At 37.9% G+C, this 22,373-nt stretch overlaps 2 protein-coding genes across 2 annotated transcripts; both read left to right on the forward strand.

Annotated features, from left to right (window-relative positions):
• The first annotated feature begins 31 nt into the window (after positions 1–31).
• Positions 32–9,176, forward strand: LOC114537855 (phosphatidylinositol-binding clathrin assembly protein-like). Its single transcript, XM_028558968.1, has 14 exons — positions 32–268; positions 2,016–2,158; positions 2,387–2,462; positions 2,720–2,822; positions 3,114–3,150; positions 3,353–3,409; positions 3,530–3,589; positions 3,780–3,831; positions 4,180–4,286; positions 4,616–4,657; positions 4,741–4,823; positions 5,423–5,708; positions 6,116–6,360; positions 7,636–9,176. Exons 1-14 carry the CDS (start codon positions 148–150, stop codon positions 7,637–7,639), a joined length of 1,416 nt encoding a protein of 471 aa, XP_028414769.1. The 5' UTR covers positions 32–147; the 3' UTR covers positions 7,640–9,176.
• An 872-nt stretch (positions 9,177–10,048) lies between these two features.
• On the forward strand, positions 10,049–21,865 carry LOC114534669 (phosphatidylinositol-binding clathrin assembly protein LAP-like). The gene is made up of 16 exons (XM_028556146.1): positions 10,049–10,263; positions 10,423–10,565; positions 12,027–12,102; positions 12,203–12,305; positions 12,567–12,603; positions 13,127–13,183; positions 13,270–13,329; positions 13,620–13,671; positions 14,067–14,173; positions 16,879–16,920; positions 17,167–17,246; positions 17,371–17,500; positions 17,894–18,076; positions 18,167–18,299; positions 18,778–18,939; positions 19,101–21,865. The coding sequence occupies exons 1-16, from the start codon at positions 10,137–10,139 to the stop codon at positions 19,433–19,435; spliced, it is 1,827 nt and encodes a 608-aa protein (XP_028411947.1). The 5' UTR covers positions 10,049–10,136; the 3' UTR covers positions 19,436–21,865.
• The last annotated feature ends 508 nt before the right edge of the window (positions 21,866–22,373 follow it).

Genomic DNA, 22,373 nt, shown 5'->3' on the forward strand with positions numbered 1-22,373 from the left:
ATATAACTATGAAATCCTACACTTGTTCCGTAACCTAAACCTGCGACAGCCTTTCCAGCTCTTTGCCACACCGAGACACGTATAATTCTCAGATCCTCCGTTCGTACGGCGTTTTAAATGCGTGTTTGAAAAGCCCTGAGTTCCAAAATGTCGGTGGCGGATAAAATCGATGTTGCTCGCATGTCCTTTTCTGGCTCGAACGTTGCCAAAGCCGTTTGCAAAGCGACGACTCGCGAAGTTATGGGACCCAAGAAGAAACACGTTGATTGTAAGTAGAAACCTCAGTGAATCGAGTCTTGCATAGTTCTCACAAATCAATACCGTTCATCCTGGAGGTGCGGTGAGGAATATCCGAAAATTACGATGGAAAACCGCAGAACCCAGATATGAGCTACGGTGTCAGCGATAAACTTGATCTTACAGCACCATATTTGCATCATGTATTCTTCTATTTTAATGACTAATATTTTCATCTGCTTATAATTTCTATAGCTCTGAGCGCACATAGGTTACTTCGTGTGTGACTGTGTGCGTGGCTTGTTTCGGGTAGCCGTAGAGAGCTCGTGAACTTTTCGCAAAATTTCTCAACCGCTAGCAAGGCCATTTCAAGAGCCAAGCATCTAGATTAGGACAGATTGTGACATGTTTACATTTACACATATCCGTACCACTAAGGTACATAAACTGTCGCTGAATATACAGTTTACTCAATTGTGAACCGTTTAGAGATATAAAAAATATCGCTGTAGGTATAGGACACGTTAGAGCCAGGAGCCTCTGGACTGAGCTATTTTATTGCGCAACAACAAACGCGAGCAAGCATCTATTTTGCATGCGTGACATTCGCTCTGAGCTTTTACACAATTACTTTGTACAAAGCTTGTTCACGCAACCGTTCGGGCGTTAAACAAATATTTGCCAGGAGATTCAGACGCGGTGAACACGTTCTAACGCGTAGGCCGTGTTCGTACATATTTGATTAACACTTATTGTGCGTTTGTTACAAGACTTCGCGAAGAATATTCGTGTCAAGAATACCCATGTGTGATCGTATTACGTCGTAAAAAAGTCGGTTGATGTCGGCATAATACCGGTGAAAGGTCAACTGATACATAGTGCGATAAAGCACTTTACTTCAATAAAAAGATTAACAGTAAACATTGTAATCACCGAAAAACCGATTCTGCGTCCTTGAAAACAAAGCAATTCAGTGAACAATGAGCAGCTGTGTGGCTTAGGATAATGTTTCCCACGCGCAAAATAACCGTAGTGAGGATTTTGACACCATAATTATGGCGTGTGATTTTCTACCATTGATGTAAACGTGATGTAAACCTGATCCGTCTGGACTGGAGCCAAAGCTTGTACAGGCCGCATATTATGGTATGAATGAGCGCAGTGATCTCTAAGTGAACTGGAGCGATAGCTCTGTCCCCATCCATGCGTCCCATCCTGGTAACCAAATCAATGAAGTGTCTGTCAACGCGTACCAGTTCTTTCCGTTTTACTGCGCAATTTGCAAATAGTTGTCATATTTCGCGTTTTCTTATTTCGAATTGAATAACATGCTTTTATAAACTAATAGCTTGCTTATTAATATCAAAAACAACTGCAGATTAGCTAGAAAATGATACAGTATAGAATGTTTCTGACCTTTAAGAGTTTACACAATTTTTCACGTCGTTTGCCACGATTTTGGGTTTACGCAATCACAGCATTGGACTGAGCATTCATCGTTCCAGTTTTTATTGAGTTCAAAAGCCTCTAGTCTGATTTACCTCCGAGGCATCTTACATACCTTGGCAAGGGACAAAGTTCCCTTCTTGTTTGCTTCGATCAAAAAGAAGAGTTGGAGCAAACGGCCCCACAAATCTCTCAGTTATGAAATTATCTTTATTTCGGTTTGAAATAAATGTCAGAGCTATAGATCTCGAAAAGCATTTTGAGCGCTGATTTGTACGTGACAACAGTGACACAGTTCTGTCCGATAATGAGTTAATACTCTTTGCGTTTAGATCTTCTGCAATGCACTGAAAATGAGCTCATGAATCTGGCCTATATGACCGAGAATCTAATGGAGCGATGTCGTATGTCTAGTTGGGTAATCGTCTCCAAGGCTTTAGTAACCTTCCATTCTCTCATGTCCAATGGTAACGAGGTGAGTTTTTAGGCTTAAACATGTTTACCTTTTGGTTGCAGATGCTGGTCACACAGATCTTCATGCAAAGAATATTTCTTTTACTCTACCAAACGCCACAGATTCTTCACAAACGCTTATTAGTATATCTAACAGGATTATTATTGTTATTATTGTCAAACAACTGTTAAGTATCTCACAGGATTATTATTGGATGAGACTCATTTGCACCTTCAAATTCCTTTACAGAGATTTTTTCAACAACTCTCTGCGAGGACAGCGCTCTGGGATCTGGAAAATTTTCTGGACAAAACTGCCGTAATTGGTAAACAATGATTTTTTCCTTTATCGCTCGATCTTTTCCCACGATTTTCTGGATCGGAAATTAAAAAAGGAATGAGACTAACAAAAGAATATATAAAACCATTTCATTTAGTCCACTTTCGTAATATTTTGCCCGTTTTTAATAAAGAATTTGTGAGACATCTTTTAAGAACTCTTTTTAGTCTTAGAAAAGAAAATGTTTCTTCGTGTAAAGTGAGTGTATTGTGCTATAGTTTGTTGTTTACATCATCCTTGCAGGCTACGATATGTCATCTTTCATCAAACGATATTCCAAATATTTGATACAGAAGGTGAACTCGTACAGGCAAATGAATTATGACTTCTGTCGAGCGAAACGAGGGTAAGCATTTGTGCTTTTTACGTGAAGATCCCTGCACTTGCTACGAGGCATTTTAATTAAAACACCTCTTATAAACAGCGACTAGAAAATTCACTTTCTTTTGCGTGGAATTTAAAGTACACCACCTCCAATGCCTCTCAGTGGGGGCAGAGCGTGGGTAGAGGAGGCAAGTTGCTCCTGACCCAAGACTTGAGAGGGTGACTCTTCTGCAAGATCCTATTAACTCCAGGTTCTCAATTTTATTGAGATATCGCAGGACCCCGATCACCTCCTTTCTTCTTTTTTCTTAAGAGCTGACGGATTGCTGAGAACGCTGAGCACTGATAAGGTATGAACCTCTGAAAACAATTGTCGATTTTGTGTGATGTGATTTTTGGCAACAAACGAAACGATATTGCATATTTAGCAAAGATAGCCATATGTGATAACGATCAAGCTGGCATATAGTCGTATACACTTCGTGAATTCGTGAATTGAAAATTTACACCGATTGTACCTTTTAGTTAAATTTAAAATTTTCAAATTTCTAGCTTTTGAAAGCGTTGGTTGAAATCCAAGTGCACATCGATAGCTTACTCGAAGTCGACGTAAGTAACCTGCATCCATTCACACCTATTAATAAATTTTGCTATGCACTTCCAATGATTAAATTTCGTATCAATATCATCTGTTTAGATTTAATTTTCCCCAAATTTCTCACCATTTAGCTTCAATCAAGTGAATTCAGCAACGGTGTTATAAACAGCGCGTTCGTTCTACTATTCAAGGTAATAGTGAGTTTAAGATTCACCAAATCTACGACGCGGACTCACAGTAATACTGCTCTAATTTCCACAGTGGGTAGAGTAGTAAGGTAAAGGAGATAGAGAAGAAGGTAGAAAAGACAGTAAGGGAGGGGGCTTCTGTGGAGTGGTGTTACTTAATTTCACCTTTGAATTCAAATCGTTTCCATTTTAGGACATGATAAAATTGTTTGCCTGTTATAACGATGGAATGATCAATTTGTTAGGTAATTGTAATTCCCAGCCACCAAGACACGATTTCTCGCTCAATAGACCTTTCTTATAATGACGTCAAATGCGGAAAGTCTGATGTTACACGAAATTTGATTGGCTCCACAAAACTATCAAGCCAATTAAACTTCGTGTAACATCAGACTTTCCGCGTTTGACGTCATTATGAAAAAGGTCTATTTGCCCAATTGCTGCTGAGAATAGACTCGATTAAATCTCAGTTGAATATATATTTTGGCCCTAAACTAGGAATACTGGTCGCGAAAATTGATGAACAAGTGACTCAGGCATTATGTGGATTGTTTGCATAGAATTCATGACTAAAAAAATGTCCTTGCTTTTAGAAAAGTATTATGAGATGAATAAAGAGAGCTGCAAGGAGAGCTTAGAAATTTATAAGAAATTTATAGCAAGAACCGATCAAGTCTCGACGTTTCTGACAGTTGCACAGGTAAACAGTCCGACAACTCCAGTTTCCTTCCGAAGTGATCGTAACCAAAGGCAATAGCTTGAGAGATCAGTTGCGAACTGAAGGCTATGTATTTTTATGGTAATAATTCCATGTTCAGAAAATCGTAAATACACGAGTTTATGTTAGGATTAGAGCTTGGATTTGGTTTTAGGTTAGTTTTAACGTTGATTAAGGCTAACCCTAATCTTAAATCTAAACATAATACAACCTAATCGCAAGGATTAAATCTGTGTATTTATGGTTGACTGAACATGGAATTATGACCTGTTTTTAATACTTCTTGAACAAATCAATGTATTTTTTCGCAGGATATCGGAGTCAGTGCAGATGCTATTCCTGATTTAGCGAAGGTAAAGTAGTCTTCCTCTTGAATGACGCATGTTTATGAACCGTGCAGCTTGATCTAAGCTTTAACGATTCTGTTTTGTCTTAGGCTCCAAGCAGTCTTCTGGAATCTTTAGAGAATCATTACAAGTCGTTAGAGAAAGGACAGATCCCGGTGCCTTCTGAAACCAAGTAAGAAAACATTGAATTTTTGGTTGAAATATGATACAATGAAGAAAGAGAAACATTACTTTAAGAATAGGAAGGTTCAATTTAAATAAATTGTACAAAAACACGAGCAGTTTAAAGCGATTGAAACATCGGCTATCCGGTAGATAGCGCTATCGGCTATTCAGCCTTTGTACAACCCTAGAGCATTTATAACCATTCGCTCGTTTGCATCTTTCAAAGGACGAAAATCACTCTGAAAATCCGTGATATTGACTCGATTTCAAATTAAGGGCCTGTTCATATGAGACGGGCCAGCCCGGTTTAGCCGGGCTAGCACGGCAGTGGCGGGATCTCGCCTCACATATTATTTTACTTTATTTGTAAAATTGCATTCATATGGAACCAGACCAGCCCGGCTTTGGCGAGATCTCGCCTGAACAAAGCGAGATCTCGCCTTTAACGGGCTCATATGAAAACAGCAAAAGCGAGCTAGCCCGGCTCAACCGGGCTGGCCCGGCTCATATGAACAGGCCCTAATAGTCAAATTATTTACACGCTTGTTGTCATGTCATATAAATTGAGGAGCTTTTCATTTAAATAAACTTTCACTCTCCCATTAGGCATTTAAATCTAGCGCCGATCACCATTTCTCTGAAGAGCGAACAATTTAATTTCCAAGAAGATCTCGCAGAGCAGTTCAGTCCAGAGGAGAATAACAACGAGGATATCGATGGCCAGCAGCCCACCCTACTTCAGAGCTCTCAAACAACGAATCCGGGGGGTGAAGGACCCTGGCAGAACATGTTTGAACCAGAGGTGCAACGCCAACAGCCTCCTAAAGCTGCAGAGCCAAGCAACAAACAGGATGACCTGCTAGAATTACACGCAGTGTTCCAAGCGCAACAAGTAAGGGCAGTCAATAGTCGATCTTTTCCCCGTCAAGGAATGATAAACATTATAGAGATTGGCTTAGGTTTCTTATTGGCGAGTTTTAGCGGTGACCGACCCTGATCTGATTAGTCTGATCGAGAATATCAAATACCATGCCGTATTTTCAACCCTAATTAGCATGGTCAAGTATACCACAAACCGGTATATTCAACCCTAATTAGGTCGAGTATACCATCATATACCGGTATATTTCGCTCTGACTAGCCTGGTCGAGTTTACTATAAACCGGTATATTTGACATTATCTTGGTCGAAAATACAATAAACCAGTATATTCCACCATGATTAGCCCTGTATTAGGTACATTTATGTTTTCTTCCATAATCTGGTGAATGCATGGATTATGTGTTTTGTGTTTTCCAGGCACCTCCGGCAAACGCATTCCAGCAGCCTGGACCTAATTTCGGAGCACCGATGGCTTCCAATCTTGGGTCAAACTATCCCCCTGCATCCACAAACCCTTTTGATGCCCATCATGCACTTCAGAGTTCCGGAGACATTTTACAACCAATGAATAAACCTCAGCCTGCCCCACAAGTGCTCGAACAACAAAGACATCATCACGGGCGATCTACACTCGTCGCTATCAAAGGTTGCCAAATCTTTGGGTAAGTTTGATGTAGCTGAAAGTTGGATATTACACGCTAAGGCCGGTTTTATAAATAGTCAACTTTTAACGCTAGTTATTTACAGAATTGGCCAATCAGAATCGTATATATTTGCCTGGAGTTAACTACAATTAAACTACTCGAAAAATGTATTATTAATTATACAACCGACTAGTGGTTGTGAAGTTTTTGGGGTACTTGCGATTTTCGACACGGTCAGCTCGACGTCGCTTTCATATTTTTTCCTTGAAACAATTTGAGGATATTTGGCTATATAGGGCTGCTTTCCACTGTCGCGTTTTTGCACGTACGAACACGCACATAAAAGCTTAAAGCCTTCCAAGTTGTTGTATAGTTAATTTTATGCCAGAAAAAACACACCAAATCATCAACAGAATGCAGCCCTATATACATCTATTCAATTGTCGATTTCATAAGTATCATTTAAATTATTTTAAACTTTTCGTGCGTGCACGTACGTACAAAAAACGCGACAGTGGAAAGCAGTCCTTAAAATCATATGATAATGATTGTCAGCTTCAGGACTGCTTTCCACCTACGCGTTCTTTTTACGCACGGAAATTCAAAAGTTTTTTTCAAATATGACATATATAAGGATTTAGCCTTTTACATGCGTGTACGTGCTTATGAAAAACGCTTAAGTGGAGAGCAGGTCTTATGAGTGATTCTCTGGTCACACACGTCACCATTGCTGTTTCTTCAGGCTTCATATTTTGCATGTAACAAAATAGAATAGCATTGTGACCAGAGAATATCACCCTTATAGTATTGCTTTTAATGTGTTCGGCGCATGAGAAATGCGACGTTAACAGCACGTTTTAAAAACAATTCAATTGTGCTAGAAACTCCAATATCTATCAGATATTGCCGTTTCCATTTATGACATAAGACTCTCACGTTGCAGCTGCTTTCGAATCGTTTAAAATCCGCCTAAATCCCCCTCATCCTCGAGGTGTCATAAGAATGGCAACGCTGTCGTAGGCCACAAGGTTTTCACACCTTTTGTGTCACGCGAGGACGAGGTTTTCTTTGTTTTGCGAGCGCGTCATCAGGCTGCTTGCGTCGTAAATCACTATGAAGGTCCGTTTTCACGATCCATTTTTATGGAATCCTATATCCTTCTGATGGATGTTTTATAGTCTGTTGACTTTTAAACAGGCCCTTAGATCAGCTGGAAGTTCTCGTCAAATTTGCATATAATTGATATAAATATACATCATACTCACCCTGTATTAATTCCTAACATCTTTTCAGATAACTTTGACTTAACTTCTGCCGCACTCGGCTCGGGAAGTTCCAGTCACCAATGGACGGCACAAAAACCCAAGGTTAAAACCGGTGGAGCAAATTTCCAAATGGGAACAGCCGCTGGTACCACATTACCACCAGGTAACCCCATATCACCCACTCTACCCTACAATGCCCCTCAATCTACAATGCCTACCGCCGGGATGGGAATGGGACAACTCCGTCGTCCGCCCACCGCCATGGGAATGGGCCAACCCCAACAAATCCTCAGACCTGGGTACACCCATCCCCAAATGGTAGGGGTAAGGCCCACGATGGGGTATGGTCAGCAGGCAATGATGCAGCCACAGAACGCGATGTTCGGCGCAACCCCACGGCCGAATACGAATCCTTTTGGCAATCCAGCTCCACGCAACCAAGCCATGTTTTGAGTCCTGAACGATTGAATGACCCGAATCTCGATCAATTGTTTAATAAATGACAAATGCAATCAGCGACATTAATGAGGAATAAACACACATTTCTTTTCAAAAAACTTCTTAAATTGGTTCTCTTTCTGGTAAAGTTGGATCGCTGATCTGATATTTCATAGGATATAGCAACTATCTGCCACCATGCGTATCAAAAACGAAGCCAAGAATGATGAACTTCCGGGGACCCAGAAGAGAAAAGAATATCACTTTTGAGTGGTTTTCGTTCAGAAAAATTCTCGTCTGGACCGGATCGGACAAGAAAGAGTCCTTTTGTCTGTGTGTTTTCAATGAGAATTAATTGGCTAAAACACAATCAAAACAATCATGTCCGATCCTACCACTGGATCCTATCTGATGGATGTTTCTGAGTGAAAACCAATGTTTACGTCCGTTAATCATAGCAACGCACGACTTTAAGATTGATTCCTGGGGCAAGTTGTATAAAACACTAGTTAACTTTTAACTGTAGTTGAGGACAGAATTGGCCAATCAGAGTCGTGTATTTCAGAGTTAACTAGGATTTATCTATGCAAAATGTAGTTAAAGAGTTTTTTACAATCGTTATTCAGAGAGCCCCTCTTGCGGTTCGCGTGAGATATTGATTCCTTTCAATGGTGTCTCTAGAAGTTACGTACCAGATTCTTGCTTCGTGTTGGTTAGGTATAGTTGCTAAATTCAGTGTATAATCAGATCAGTGACACGGACGGATTATGTGTTTCAAGTATGACGTCTGTTTCCTGTCACACTATGGGGAATAACAAGTACAGTCAAAAGCGTATATCAACATGAGCATGAATTCTTTGGGGATTCCTTACTAGGTCTCGTTTATACGGTAGAGCAAGATAATAGTTATCTTGCATACCAATCTCCCCTTGCATACGCAATGATGCACTGATCTAATATATACGCAACGAGACTGTAGTGTGGCAGGGCAATAAGTGTGGCCAGAGAGGTGTGGCGTTGTTCAATCACTTCAATGCCCGATTTCTTTCAGATATTCACAGTGGTAAAAGTAAATTAGAAATGAATCAGCAATTGAGTAAAAACTTGTAAATTAGTAAGATTAAATAAATTGTACATGAAATGATCTAATGTGAAAAAGAACCGAGTGTATTTACAGATGTACTACGCCATGTTTCAGTTTGACGGGGATCATAGCTACTTTTTTTAAAATTTCATATGAATTTTTTGGTGCAACCTGAAGGTTTTAAAGCGGCCTGGTAAAAAAAAACACAGTTCCCAGGCACCAAGGTCTTTGAGGAAGTTGCTGCTTCTCTCAAAGGGACCGTTTATAAGATATGAAGATTTATTTAGGTTTATTTATCAAAGGTTTATTTATTAAAGGTTTATTTGTCAACAATGCGAAATTTCACCTATTTACTTGCATATACGAAGCAAAACACGAATAATCACCTCATTACGATTTCTGTGTCGCCATTTCGAGTTGACTCACAGTGTGGTTGTTAATACCACCACTGGTTACAACTTGAAGTTATGCCGCCACATGAAATTACCCGCGATGAAAGACACGGCACCTAAGCCAAGAATATGTATACAAAGACTTAAGCATAAAGTTTGTGAACATTTATAGCAGCTGAGGTTTTTGAGTTATCAAAAAAAGTATAAGTTTGTTTACAGCACTTGACTGCAATTGTTATAACTGTATTAAACAACTGTTGTTTGTTTTAATGCGAAAATTTTTCCTGTTTTGCTACTTCTCAGCTAGCGCTGGTAAGTGCCTAAGTGGTAACAATAAATATACATTGTGATCAACGTCACCCCCCCTTGCTACCGGCAGTGGAGTCAAATTTCCGTAATTGAAATAGGCGAAGAACTTCGCCCACTTTGAAATTCAGGGGGGAAATTCTGAATTCTCAACACATCGAGAAGAGGTCTGGGCTTGAAAAACAAACATCTCCCCCGGACGTGTAGTCGTTCATGCATATTAACAACTAATTATAAACTTCAATGTCCTTCTAGTGAGAATATCTCTGGTAAAAAGCGATTTTTTAAACCTGTTTAAAGCCTCAAGACATGGCAGAGTATGTTGCCGACAAATTTGATGCTGCGAGGCATTCCATCACCGGCTCAAACGTCTCAAAAATCGTCTGCAAAGCGTCAAGTCGTGAGACTTTTGGCCCGAAAAAAAAGCACCTCGAATGTAAGTACATTTTGTACTGCATGGCAAGTACAAGTCGTTATATCGCGAAACGTAGATCGTATTTTCCCGCTTTAGGCTTTTGTACTATTCCGTATGATGTAAACGGACTTTATTATATCGTTTAAACAAGTTTATATTAATCTTAATTCGTTTTTCTAGATTTGATAAGGTGTACCGAATCTGACAATATATCAGTACCAAGTTTGGCAGAACTGTTATTTGAAAGAAGTCGTATGTCAAGCTGGGTTATCGTGTCCAAATCACTCGTTACCTTTCATAATTTAATGTCGGCTGGCAACGAGGTTTGATTTCATTTAAAGCTCTTTAGTATTTTTAATCTGCGAGGGCTTCAAATCCGTCCAACTTCAAGCCAAATTTAGACAAGCGATTTTTGATTATTGGCCGGCAAACAATCACTCAAAAACCGTAGGCATACTCGAATATCTAACGATGGCCTTGTTGTATAAATACTTCGGCATATTCTAAGATTTCTTCATCAATCATTCCGTGTTTTGTTATTAAAACAGTCGTATAAACGTTCGAGCAATCATTCAACGTCGAAACGGTTATTAAATTACAAACGTTTCATATTTCCCAATCATTTTAAGTGACCTATGCCAATATAGTGTTCAGAAGTGTTGCCCGCGCTTTCTGCTTCGATATTAAAAAATTATCCAATTTCCTTTGAGAGGACTCGCATAAAAATACTTTGCTAGGAACAATGATTGTACAAAGTACAATGTGTGAAAAAAATGATACAAAAAATTGAACCTGTAGCAATAATAATTGTTACATATTTCAAAGGGTGGTTCTTATATATTGTACATGTTGCATAATATATAGAACATGCATGCATTGTTTGTTGTGGATAATTATGCTGAGAGATTTCTAAATCAACTTTTATCATATAGAAATATTTGCACTGAAGGTGGCTTGTTGGCATAAAAGCCTTGATAAACCTTCAATTTTCAATACTTAACTATTTTTCCAACGCAATACGACTACCAAATAGTGTCTCTAACCAATGTACATGTTTATTCAAATTATTTCTTCATAAAGTCATTAAAATGAAGTCGGCAGTTCTCTAATAAAAATGCAGTATGATATACAATGGATATTTTGTATACAAAAAGACACTAATCTGCATTTCTCAAACACTTGTAGCACCCACAAAACCACATACCTACCTACAGCATATATCTATTTTGCTCAATTTCTTTTCATAGTAACTAAGGGGAGGATCTCAACTCTGTCTAAGTAAAATGCTAGCATATTTTATTGTTTATGCTATTGCATTGGAGTTTTTTATTTTAGGTAAATTAAATTAATGCATACAAACATAGAGAACCTGTGCTTAAACATCTTAACAAAATTTCTGTTCAAATTCATTCTCATGCACTATATGTAAACTTGATTTTGATATAAATTTGTATAGAAAATGTGTTATTTTTGAATGATCTTACCCCAATACGCTTAGTTAAACCTTAAAAGGCATAGAAATGATAGAATCAACTATTAGGAATTCAAGTTAGGTGAATGAGCAAAGAGTTGTCTTTCATTGAGGGCCAGCACTAAATAGCTCATTTCTATTTCAATAGATTGTGTATTAATAACTAAACTTGTAACATAGCAATGATAGTAATGGCATGTATTTCCTAAAACTAAACTTTCATCACCTCAATTGCAATGCATTCAGTATGTTTTATTATATATAGTTAACAAAACGTTTTGAGAGAATGTTATGTGCTTATTGTGATATATAGAGATTTCTTCAGTACTTGGCATCAAGATCAACTCTATGGAACTTAGAAAACTTCCTGGATAAGTCCGGAGTTAAAGGTATAAACTTTAAATGATTACCACGTTGGGCACTTTTAGTTATAATACAAATATTGTTCGCTTAGAGAAGATTCATGATGGTTGGTTTTTTCTCACCAAGGTTACGATATGTCAACATTTATCAGGAGATATTCAAATTATCTGACAAAGAAAGCCCATACCTACACAGAGACGGGTTATGATTTTTGCAGAGTTGCCCGTGGGTATGTATTATTTGAAACACCCTAAGGCTAGTTGATCAACTAATGATATGCACATTTATGTGTTTGTGTCTTAGACATGAATGTCCATCAATTTCTAAATTAGAATACAGAAAATACCTTTACATTTATGTTGGTTGTATTTTTTCATTAAAACAATGGAGCCTTCTTTAGATAAAATTTCGGAATTTTTTGTATATTTTATACAGTTGCTTAACCACATGTGATGAGAACAGGTTTTTATTAGTTTTTCTTATATTGTAGACAAAATGGACTTATTAGAAAGATGGATGGATTAAAGGTATAATTTGAGTGTAAAAAATAAATTCATTGTGGATATAAGTCTAACATATATAAACTATATAGTTGGCTAATTATTAGCCATGTCTGAAACAATCTTACACAAGGAATCTAATTGCCTTTCTGCATGGGGTTTTAACAAAGTTTAAACATTGTTGTACAATAATAATTTTATTGAGCAGTATTAGTTTTTTGTGCAATGATGGGATAATCCATGCAATTGGGATGTTACTCCATGGGTAAAGGGGAGGATAGGAGGGAGGAAACACAGTATGGGAAACCATTTGATAATAGTGAGCTTAAGCAAGTGACGTTTTTAAAAACACGTACGTCAACAGGAAGTAAAGTTTTTGTTTTTCACCAGTCACAATCCTTGACCCAGTCTTTTGACGTTGCTCATGCCGTTTGTGTTGTCAAAAACGTCACTTGCTTAAACTCACTAATTAATCTCTCAGGACTCAATATCAATATTTATAATCCATAACCTATCCATGATATTGGTTAACATACTGTTTCAATTTCAGCTTCTGAAAGCGCTTCCACAAGTCCAACAGCAAGTTGATTCTTTATTGGAAGTCGATGTAATGTGTAGTGTTTTTGAATCTTTTTGTATGTAAAATAATTTACTTTTCAATATCTAATCAATGCTGTTTTCTCAATGCTCTAGGTTCAATCTATTGAGCTGGGAAATGGTGTGATTAACAGTGCATTTGTCATGCTATTCAAGGTAACATAAAGTCCAGTTTACTCTGAAACTCTGAAGTTTTTCTGTGATTTTAGGTGCAATTTTCCTCTTTTGATAGACATGAATTAGGGAAAGTTTTGAATGGTCTGAAGTACCCTTATTTCCACATCTGTAACATATCCACTCATTAACATCAATCAAAAGAAGAAAATTACACATAAAATCACAGCAAAAGCCACACAGGCCTTAACTTTGATTTTTGTTTGATAGCATAAGTAACATAAATATTGTTGTAATGCTATCACTGAATGGTTGTCTTGTATATCATTTAGGATTTGGTGAAGCTTTTTGCGTGTTACAATGATGGAATGATCAACTTATTAGGTTTGTATTTGTTTAATTATATCAGAATAGACCATATGGACATCAGTGAACCTAAGATATACGAGCCTCAGATAATAGACCTTTCCCCTTTTAGCTTTCAAGCACGCAATGCGTGATAGCAGTTGATTATCAAGCAACTTTGAGTTGCAATATCGCTTGATCTGCTTAGAAGTGATTTTGTTTGTAAGAAAACCTTGCCAATTATTTTGCTTCTTTGTTAAACTAAATTGCTCTTGAACATTGCAAACTTACAACTGAAATTGACCTTGATAATCAACTATACCATCATGCATTGTGCATTTGAAAGCTAAAAGGGAAAACGTCTATTGGTTTAATTGCAAAGCTTTCATTTGCAATTTCAAATGTTATTATACAAATTTCTTGTAAATCTGTAGAGAAATTTTTTGACATGAACAAGAAGAATTGCAAAGAGGCTTTGGAAATCTACAGAAAGTTTCTGTCAAGAATGGATAGTGTGAAAGAATTCCTCAAGGTTGCTGAGGTAAGATGCCCCTGCATGTGCCCTGATGCAAAGTTCTAAGGATGCCCCAATGCCCAGGTCTGCCACTATACCCATTCATGTTTGTTTGAATTCTCTAGCCATGTGGTACTCTGTACTCAACAGTCAGAATTGTATTAGGTGTAACTTCTGTGGGATACCTTTTGCCTTACCTAAATTAGAAAAAACCTTGACCATAAGCTTTTGCACCTGTTTTTAAACTGCACCTCTTAGAAAGTACTACTCAAAGCTTAGAATATAATGAATGAATAGGCCTTTCTCATAATGACTTCAAGAGTTGAAAGCCTAATATTACATGGAGCTGGTTTGTTTTGAACAGCCAGTCAAACTTCATGTAAGAACAGACTTCCTGCCTTTGATGTCATAATGTCATTATGACAGTCGACTGTATTGAATTGTGTTAATCATTTTCAGGTCGATCAATTGTAAACCAGACAGCTTATTGTAGAATAGAACTGCACTACAACTAGTGATGGGCGATACTTCGATACCAAGTATCGATACTCACCGATATTTATGATTTGCACTAAATATCGATACTTGACCAAGTGGTCGCAAAATTTCGATACTGAGCCTACAGTATTTTAGGTCAGCGTTTTCTACCAAAAAGTATAAAAATTTTTATTTATTTTTCTTTTGTTCGTCACTTTTTTGTTCTTCTTTAATTATATGCTACCAATCAAAATAATTTCTGCCAAAAGGGAAAAACCAAAAATATGAGTGAATAAATGCACATTATGGTATGGTATATGAAATTACAAACGGTAAAAAACGGCTCAAATTTCTGGTATCGGTATCGAAATTTGGTATCGATACCACTGCAAATTGTCTGGTATCGAAGCGGTATCGTATCGATTTGAAAAAGCTGGTATCGCCCATCACTAACTACAACCCGCCCCCATACCCCCAATTTCAACCCCCCTTCCCCCAATTTCAACCCCCCTTCCCCCAATTTCACCCCCCCCTCATACCCACAATTTCATACCAATAGATCTTACCTACTGTTCATTGTGGTAAGCTTACCTTCACTACATTTAGAATATATAGATCCAGTATTAGTCAAATATCTGTTGCGTCAGCTCAGGTTTAGAAATCAGCGTATATTGGACCCATTGCGGTCTGTTGTTCAGTAGACAGCTTTTATTTTCCAGAGAGGACTAAACCTTTTGTGTGTTAGACAAATGTTTGAAAACGAATCTTAAACTAATGGTGGACGGTTTAACTTTGGACGTATAAATAGCTTTAAATTTGGACGAGAAACATTTTTTCCGATGTCATTTAACTCGGAAACTTTGCTCTTGAAACTAATACTTTAATATTTTAGAAAGAGTATCTGAAATGTAGTTTTTGGTGGCGAAATATTGTATCATTTATGTTGAAAGTTTTGCTTCGTAACGTGAGCAAGTTTAGTAAACTTTTTCATTCATTAATTTTCGCGCGTGATTACAAACGTATTCAAAATTGGGTAACCTCAGAGAACAAAGCGCTATATTTTCCATATTTCACAACATTTTTCTACGAAACTTTGCAGGCTAAACTATGGATGCTCTGTCAAGCTATTAGTGAAAATAATAAGTTTAGAGATGCGTTTTCACAATTTTGTCTAATATATGAAATTGATCCAAAAGCTAAGACTAAGTCGAGATATTCTGCTAGCACAAATGGTTCCACCAAAAGGCACTGTACTACTCACATATTTGCCATGCGCATGCTGTTAACTTATTTGGCCTAAGGAAAAATCCAAGTAAAAATTTTAAGTTGTTCAATATAATTCGTGGTATAATTCCATGTGAGACAATATATTTCATGATTTTGTCTTGTTGGTTGTCGTGACAGGAGTATAGATTGACAGAACTGATTATGGGGAAAGGTCAGAGCTCAAAGGTAAACCTTTAAAAGAATTAAATAAAACGATAAAATAAATTATTTAATCAAATTATGATTAATAACGCATTAACCAAAACAAATTGGTGACTAAAGTTAAATAATCGATAAAATTGATGCCATTAATAAATAATAATCATGATGATTTAATAAAGATATAAAGGACGAAATTAGAGTACGTTAATGGAATAAATATGAAATTTTCAGAGACCGAGCTTCCTAAACTAGCTAAAGTTTCAGCTTAGACCCTTGTGTCAATGATAATTTAACCTAAAAGCTAATGAAATAACACTGAGAATATAATAAAACCTCTTAAGTAATAATCCAAGTAAACCGTAAAAGATTAAAATAAAATTTTAACAAACATCGTAGTCATCATTTGCTGGTAATCTACTGAATTACGGCAATTAAACATCTTAAACCCTTGGACTGATTTTATCTTCATTGTCATTCTTTTTCAACATAAAATCTGCTAAATGCATGCATTTCATCCTAAATAAATTGATTTGATCAAAATTAAACAAAACTTCGTCCAACCTCCTCTTTCAACAAACATTTTCCATTTGCCTTTCCGTTTTTGACGTGAAAAATATTTCTGAAGTTCATAGACGTCGCTGTGAGTTCCTATTTCGTTGTTTATCAGGGAGAAATTTTAGAGCAGAAAGTGATCAGTAGGAAGGCAGAAAGAAATAGTTTTGTTGAACAGAGTTAGTGCTGAGACCAGAAATCTTAACCTTTTGGCATATAATACCTAAATGAATTGTCCCTTCTAATATCAATTCTTGACAACCATCAATTTCTAGGATGTCGGAATCAATCCATCAGATATACCAGATCTTACCAAGGTATGGTCATACAATATTGTTCAATGTTGTTGACAAGTGTGAACAATAATGGCAGCACAACATTGTTACATGCTGATAAACCGCAGGCTCGGAGTTTTTAGGCGTGTGCACCAGATGGAGAAAATCGGCCGTGTAGCCGACCTTTAATTGAGACGACATTTTGAGATACTATTCGATTGGCTTCCATCTTCACCGTATAGATTGACTGTGATCAGCCTTAACTACAGTTTTATTTCTTTTTTTTAGGCTCCAAGCAGTCTAATGGAAGCGCTGGAAAGTCATTACCAGTCTCTTGAAAAAGGCAAAGTCCCCGTCGCTTCTTCAAAGTAAGAATTTTTCGATTCCTGTAAATTGCTTATTATGACAATATGTTGTGTGACAGAATTATATGGCAGCCTTGAGTATTGTAACTTCGTGTTTGATTTTTGTCACATTCACTCTTCCTCTCAGACGGCCCACCCTGCAGCCAATCAACGTGCCTCCGATAACGACGGAAAGTTTAAACAACCCAATCAAATTTGAGGATTACAAAAAAGAGGAATTGATTAAAGAGGAAGAACAGAGACTCAAGTCATTCAAGGTATATTCAAGCTCCTCAAGTTGATCCATAGGGTAATTCAATAGACTAACTGTATAGCTCTATCAGTTTTGAAATATTCTTCCTAGTGATCCAGTAACAGTCATCTCTTATTTATCCAGTGTTACTACAGGTGGAAACCTAAACTAAGCTAACTTTTATTTATACTGGATAGCTCTATCAGTTATGAACTGTTTTTCCTAGAGGTCCAGTAAGGATAATCTCTTATTGATCCAGTGTTACTACAGGAGGAAACCTAAACTAAACTAACTTTATTTATACTGGATAGCTCTATCAGTTATAAACTGTTCTTCCTAGAGGTCCAGTAAGGATCATCTCTTATCGCTAAATCACTCAAATCTAAAATCTGGAATGTGTTTATTTCCTTCGCCATAGGAAGTAAAGAAGCAGCAGGAGGTGGTGTTACAGGCGGCTCCTTCCAGGCAGATGCCATCCAGTAGACAAGACGCGTGGAGTACCACATTTGAAACAAGCAACGCAGCCAATCACACGCCGAGCCAGGGCGCAAACAATAATAACGACTTACTTGAATTACATCAAGTCTTTTCTGCGCCCAAGGTACGGACGGCATGTTGTGTTTCCACAATTGATACAATACTTCACACAATATATTGCATTGCTAATAATTTTTTCTTTTGATTTCTATAGCCTGCCGATTCGTTCTCTCCAAATTTCGGACAAAGCTCCGCGTTTCCTCCATCCAGTGGACAACCTTTCAGTTCAGGGGGTGCTTTCGACACCGCTCAACCCAGTCCGTGGAGTCCTGGCCCCAATCAAGCTAGTAGGATAAACTGTTACTTCTAAACTGTTGAAATATAAAATGTGCACTTTTTAAAACCCCAGAAGTTCCTGTATATCCTGTTTCGGATTGGCGTCTCCAGGGGCCGGTTGTATCAAGCCCGTTTATCTTGAACGGTGGATAAGTCAAAATTAAACACTCTTGCATCTCTCTTGAATGAGTGAATAATATGCACTCAATATGTAGTTGTAAACAGTATCTTTGTATTAAGGTTAAAAACATTTAGTTTGCTTCTTGAATAAAACGATAGACTTGCTTTCTATTTTGAACTTATCCACCGTTTAAGCTAAACGGGCTTGATACAACCGGCCCCAGGGCTGCCTCGCAAGTAATAGTACTCGTATTCAAAAAGTGCATAAGTTCTTAGCTTGGCCTTTGGTACGTACAGCTGCTATATCCAGTAAATTGTTAGATCAGTTCTCTTTCCGCCTGTGATATTTACGTATTTTTCTAACGCTAGATGCCGGTAGTATGTTTGGTGGAGACCTGCTGAGCGGTGGGGGGCCTGGTGAGTTGCTGCAACCTATGAACAAACCGCAGACACAGGTAAACCAAGCGACACAAAATGGTGTGCATAAAAAGGATTTGGACTCCAGTCTTAATAAAGTTGCACTCTCAATCGGTGAGTGATACATACCTGATTGTCTTGTCATGGACTGTATCAGCTTTCTTAAAATCACAGCAGCAAAATTTGCAAGTGTAGACAACCTAAATGTCCACCTAAATAACCCTCTCTAAATTTTTAGTTGAAAATCTAAACCACCTCAATCATTTGTTTCTTAGACAACCTGAATGTCTCTGGCATCAGACCAGCGCCGGGTACGACGGGACGTGGTCACCAATGGACGCCGCCAAAACCGACGGTAAAAACGGGGGGAGCGAATTTCCAAATGGGCTCCACCCTTGGGCCCAGCGTGCCACCCCCCGGAATGCCAATTCAAGCTGGTGCGCCGTATGTACAACCCGGGATGTATGCGGGTCAACCCATGGCGTACGGACAGCCACCCATGATGCAACAGCCAGGTGCAATGCACACTAACCTCTTTCCCCAACAGAGAGTCCCCCCTGTGAATGACCCCTTCGGCGGACCCGTCCCGGGTAACCAGCCATTATTTTAATAGATAATGCGATAATTGAGCTTCATAATTATAGTACAATAATACAATTATGTGGTGACCTAGATATGGGGGGGAGGGGACGGGGGCAAAAATTCCCTGACGTAAATTCGAAAAAATTTCGAATTCGAAAAGTGGATACACTGTCTACGATAGTTTCAATGCTTTTCAAAAAAATTTCAATTTTTCCAATCTTGTGGCGAAATAATTGACCATCTCCCGAATAAATTTAAATTTTGAACTACACGAAAAACCTCACATGAGGTCTTGTAATGTGGAATTCGTAGGCAGTAAATAAATGCATGTCAAAATTAGTGAAACGAGTTTTTATCGCAGTTCGCAAATTTTGGTGTTTTCCAAAAGTAGTACTGCTTTTGCGCGTGTAAAAGTACTTAATTCATATACTAAATTTATCGAGATTCGTAGTTCAAAATTTACCTTAACAGCGGAATGGTCTATTGTTAATGAATCATTTGAAAGGAACACGAAAGCATTGAATGACTAAATTTTAGTAGGGTATTCCCGCCTAACTTTTCTAATGTATACGCAGTTTGTATTATGAAGCTCGTTTGGTAAATTCATGTGTAATCGCGCGCGTGTAATGCGCGAATCGCGCGCAGTAAGTACAAATCACGCATTTATCCGTAGTAAAATACCAGGTGATCTAAAAGGACTGGTACTAGTTGTCAAATATGAATCCATTTCTCGGTTGAAAGAACTTAATATCTCTTCAAATTAACTTAATTTCGTTTTCAAATTTATGTCAGAGCTATAGTTCTTATAACTAAACATGATCACAAAATTTCGACTAGTTTCGTAAGGAATAACAAAGGATATCATCGATTAAATACTGCTGAATGGATTTCTATTACGACAACTCTTCCGAGCGCGTATTGGCTAAAAATATGAGCGTGAGATCACCTGGTAGCAATCACACAGACGTGAAAACCTCATAGAATTAGATAATCTTAATACCGTAATTATTCATATTGTTTATCCGTGTTTTTGAATATCATTTCTGCCATAACTGTGCGAGAATATCAAACCCAACCAAACAGATACTTGTTATGGGTAACAGTTTTCTGCCTGGTCCTTTTCACTGTCAAATTCTCTCCTCTAAGTTTTGAGAAATCATCGCATTTTATTGTTTTTCACTGTTTAAGTTTCTCATCCTTCAAGTTTTCAGATTCGCCTAGGCCGGACTTCAAACTGACTGTCAAACGCGTTCTACAAAGTTTCAAAACGTCATTGCATAGTGTATTTTTCTTTAAGACTCTCTAGTTCAGTCATTCTTCAAGTTAAGATTTCCATGAGTATTTTACGAAATATTTACCCTTGGACAGAGTTTGATAGTGTATTCGTGACCGAAGAAAAGCTGTATCCATTTGTACACGTCAGGTTGGCTGGATCCTGCCGTCGGGGACAAAACGGGGGTTGGATTGAGCCCACTGATCGAGTAATACACTGAATGTAGCAACCGTATACCGTTTAAACACGTAGCCAGAATTAATGATCTTCTGGAGACCCTGAACTAAGGAAAATACTAATATCGAGTGTCGCAGCAATTTACGCTCCAGAATTTCATTCATTTTGGCTTGGTTTTTGATCGTTATAGTCGCTCCGTTCAGTGTATTATGAGATCAGTGATCGGGCCTAACACGCGAGTTGTCATAACTAGAAACGAACCATTTGTCAGACCCATATTACCTCACACTGGGTCCTGGTAGCAACGTCTTGTAGACGTCTGCTTCAAAGTGACTTCCTCTGCAGGTTTCGGACGAGGTCGTGACATCATTGGTGAGTTTGGTTAGAGACTGATCTACGTTGTTACTAGACTATCCTGGACGTGGGACGGCTCCGTTAAGCCCTGCCCCTCGGTAAACCCGGAAACACTGTCGCGAAACACCGTTTTGTCTGATTTCCAAGGCGGGAAAACCTTAGCAAGCATCGATCAGAAACATAACTCATTGTAAATTATTTTTGGTGGTATAGTAAACATTATGGGCAGTAATATATACGCCGAACTTGTGGGAAAAAACCACTCTTAGAAAACCGAAAACGTTTCTAAATTCGATAAAGCTGAATTTGCTTCGTTTTTTAAACAGTTTTTTTCAGTTCCACAACAATGTATGAATGTTTCAGCAACAGTGTTTCTAGTTTGCTCAGGGCTTTTAGAAAACCTATATTTAGGTCTAATTGGCATACGGACCGGTTGGGTAGTGACGTGTGGTGATTAATGGTCTGTGGTCTTGTTAATTTATTTGTAACAATTGCTTTTTTGTAATCCCTGGTTTATTGGTTACTGCTTGTCTAAACAAGCGTTATCGGCCAAATTTGCTCATAAATAAATTTTATGCACACAAGCACTTGCATTAAAAGTAGTTTAGAGAATTAGTTGTGGAAGCAAATAAAACAAATTTCTCTTATAGACAATGCTGTGAGATTTTTTCTGCGGTTATGTCACTGAAATTGACCCGAAAAAGTTCCTGATGTCAAACCCAGCGTATATGTGGTTCCACACGGAGAAACGTTTTCTCCTTTTGATGAAAGTTTAACGTAAAATAGGAATCATAGTAATGGGGAAACATAGCCCACACCTATAAACATCCTCAGCCAGATTACTAATGAATTGGATAAGTAATTGAAGGCTCTTTTTCACTGATAGTGTTTTCACCATTCGCAATTATTAGCTGGCTCGCTTGCTGCGATTTTTTTCATCCAATCCAAATGCTTTTGTGTTAATTTGAATTTAAAACTTGAAAACATTTAAGCATTCAAATGCTAGCATTCGTAGCAAGCTTGCGAGCAGGTTTTTGAGATGAATTAAAAAATAACCTTGAGTTACTAAGAAAGAGTTTTCTAGCTCCTTTATATAATTATCAAGAACAATGGTGTCACATATTTTTTGAAAAGGTATTTCAGGCAGAGATACTTGATACTT

Source organism: Dendronephthya gigantea, unplaced genomic scaffold, assembly GCF_004324835.1.
Source record: "Dendronephthya gigantea isolate DGI-Jeju-01 unplaced genomic scaffold, DenGig_1.0 000002F, whole genome shotgun sequence".
In the NCBI taxonomy this organism is placed as follows: domain Eukaryota; kingdom Metazoa; phylum Cnidaria; class Anthozoa; order Malacalcyonacea; family Nephtheidae; genus Dendronephthya; species Dendronephthya gigantea.

Bases quoted from the DNA above. Each gene is read 5' to 3' on its own strand.
- LOC114537855 (XM_028558968.1), top strand. From the start codon at position 148: ATGTCGGTGGCGGATAAAATCGATGTTGCTCGCATGTCCTTTTCTGGC. The intron at 2,823-3,113 runs GTAAGCATTTGT...TTTTTTCTTAAG, and splicing joins TTCTGTCGAGCGAAACGAGG to AGCTGACGGATTGCTGAGAA. The intron at 4,824-5,422 runs GTAAGAAAACAT...CTCTCCCATTAG, and splicing joins CCGGTGCCTTCTGAAACCAA to GCATTTAAATCTAGCGCCGA.
- LOC114534669 (XM_028556146.1), top strand. From the start codon at position 10,137: ATGGCAGAGTATGTTGCCGACAAATTTGATGCTGCGAGGCATTCCATC. The intron at 10,566-12,026 runs GTTTGATTTCAT...TGTGATATATAG, and splicing joins TAATGTCGGCTGGCAACGAG to AGATTTCTTCAGTACTTGGC. The intron at 18,077-18,166 runs GTACGGACGGCA...TGATTTCTATAG, and splicing joins AAGTCTTTTCTGCGCCCAAG to CCTGCCGATTCGTTCTCTCC.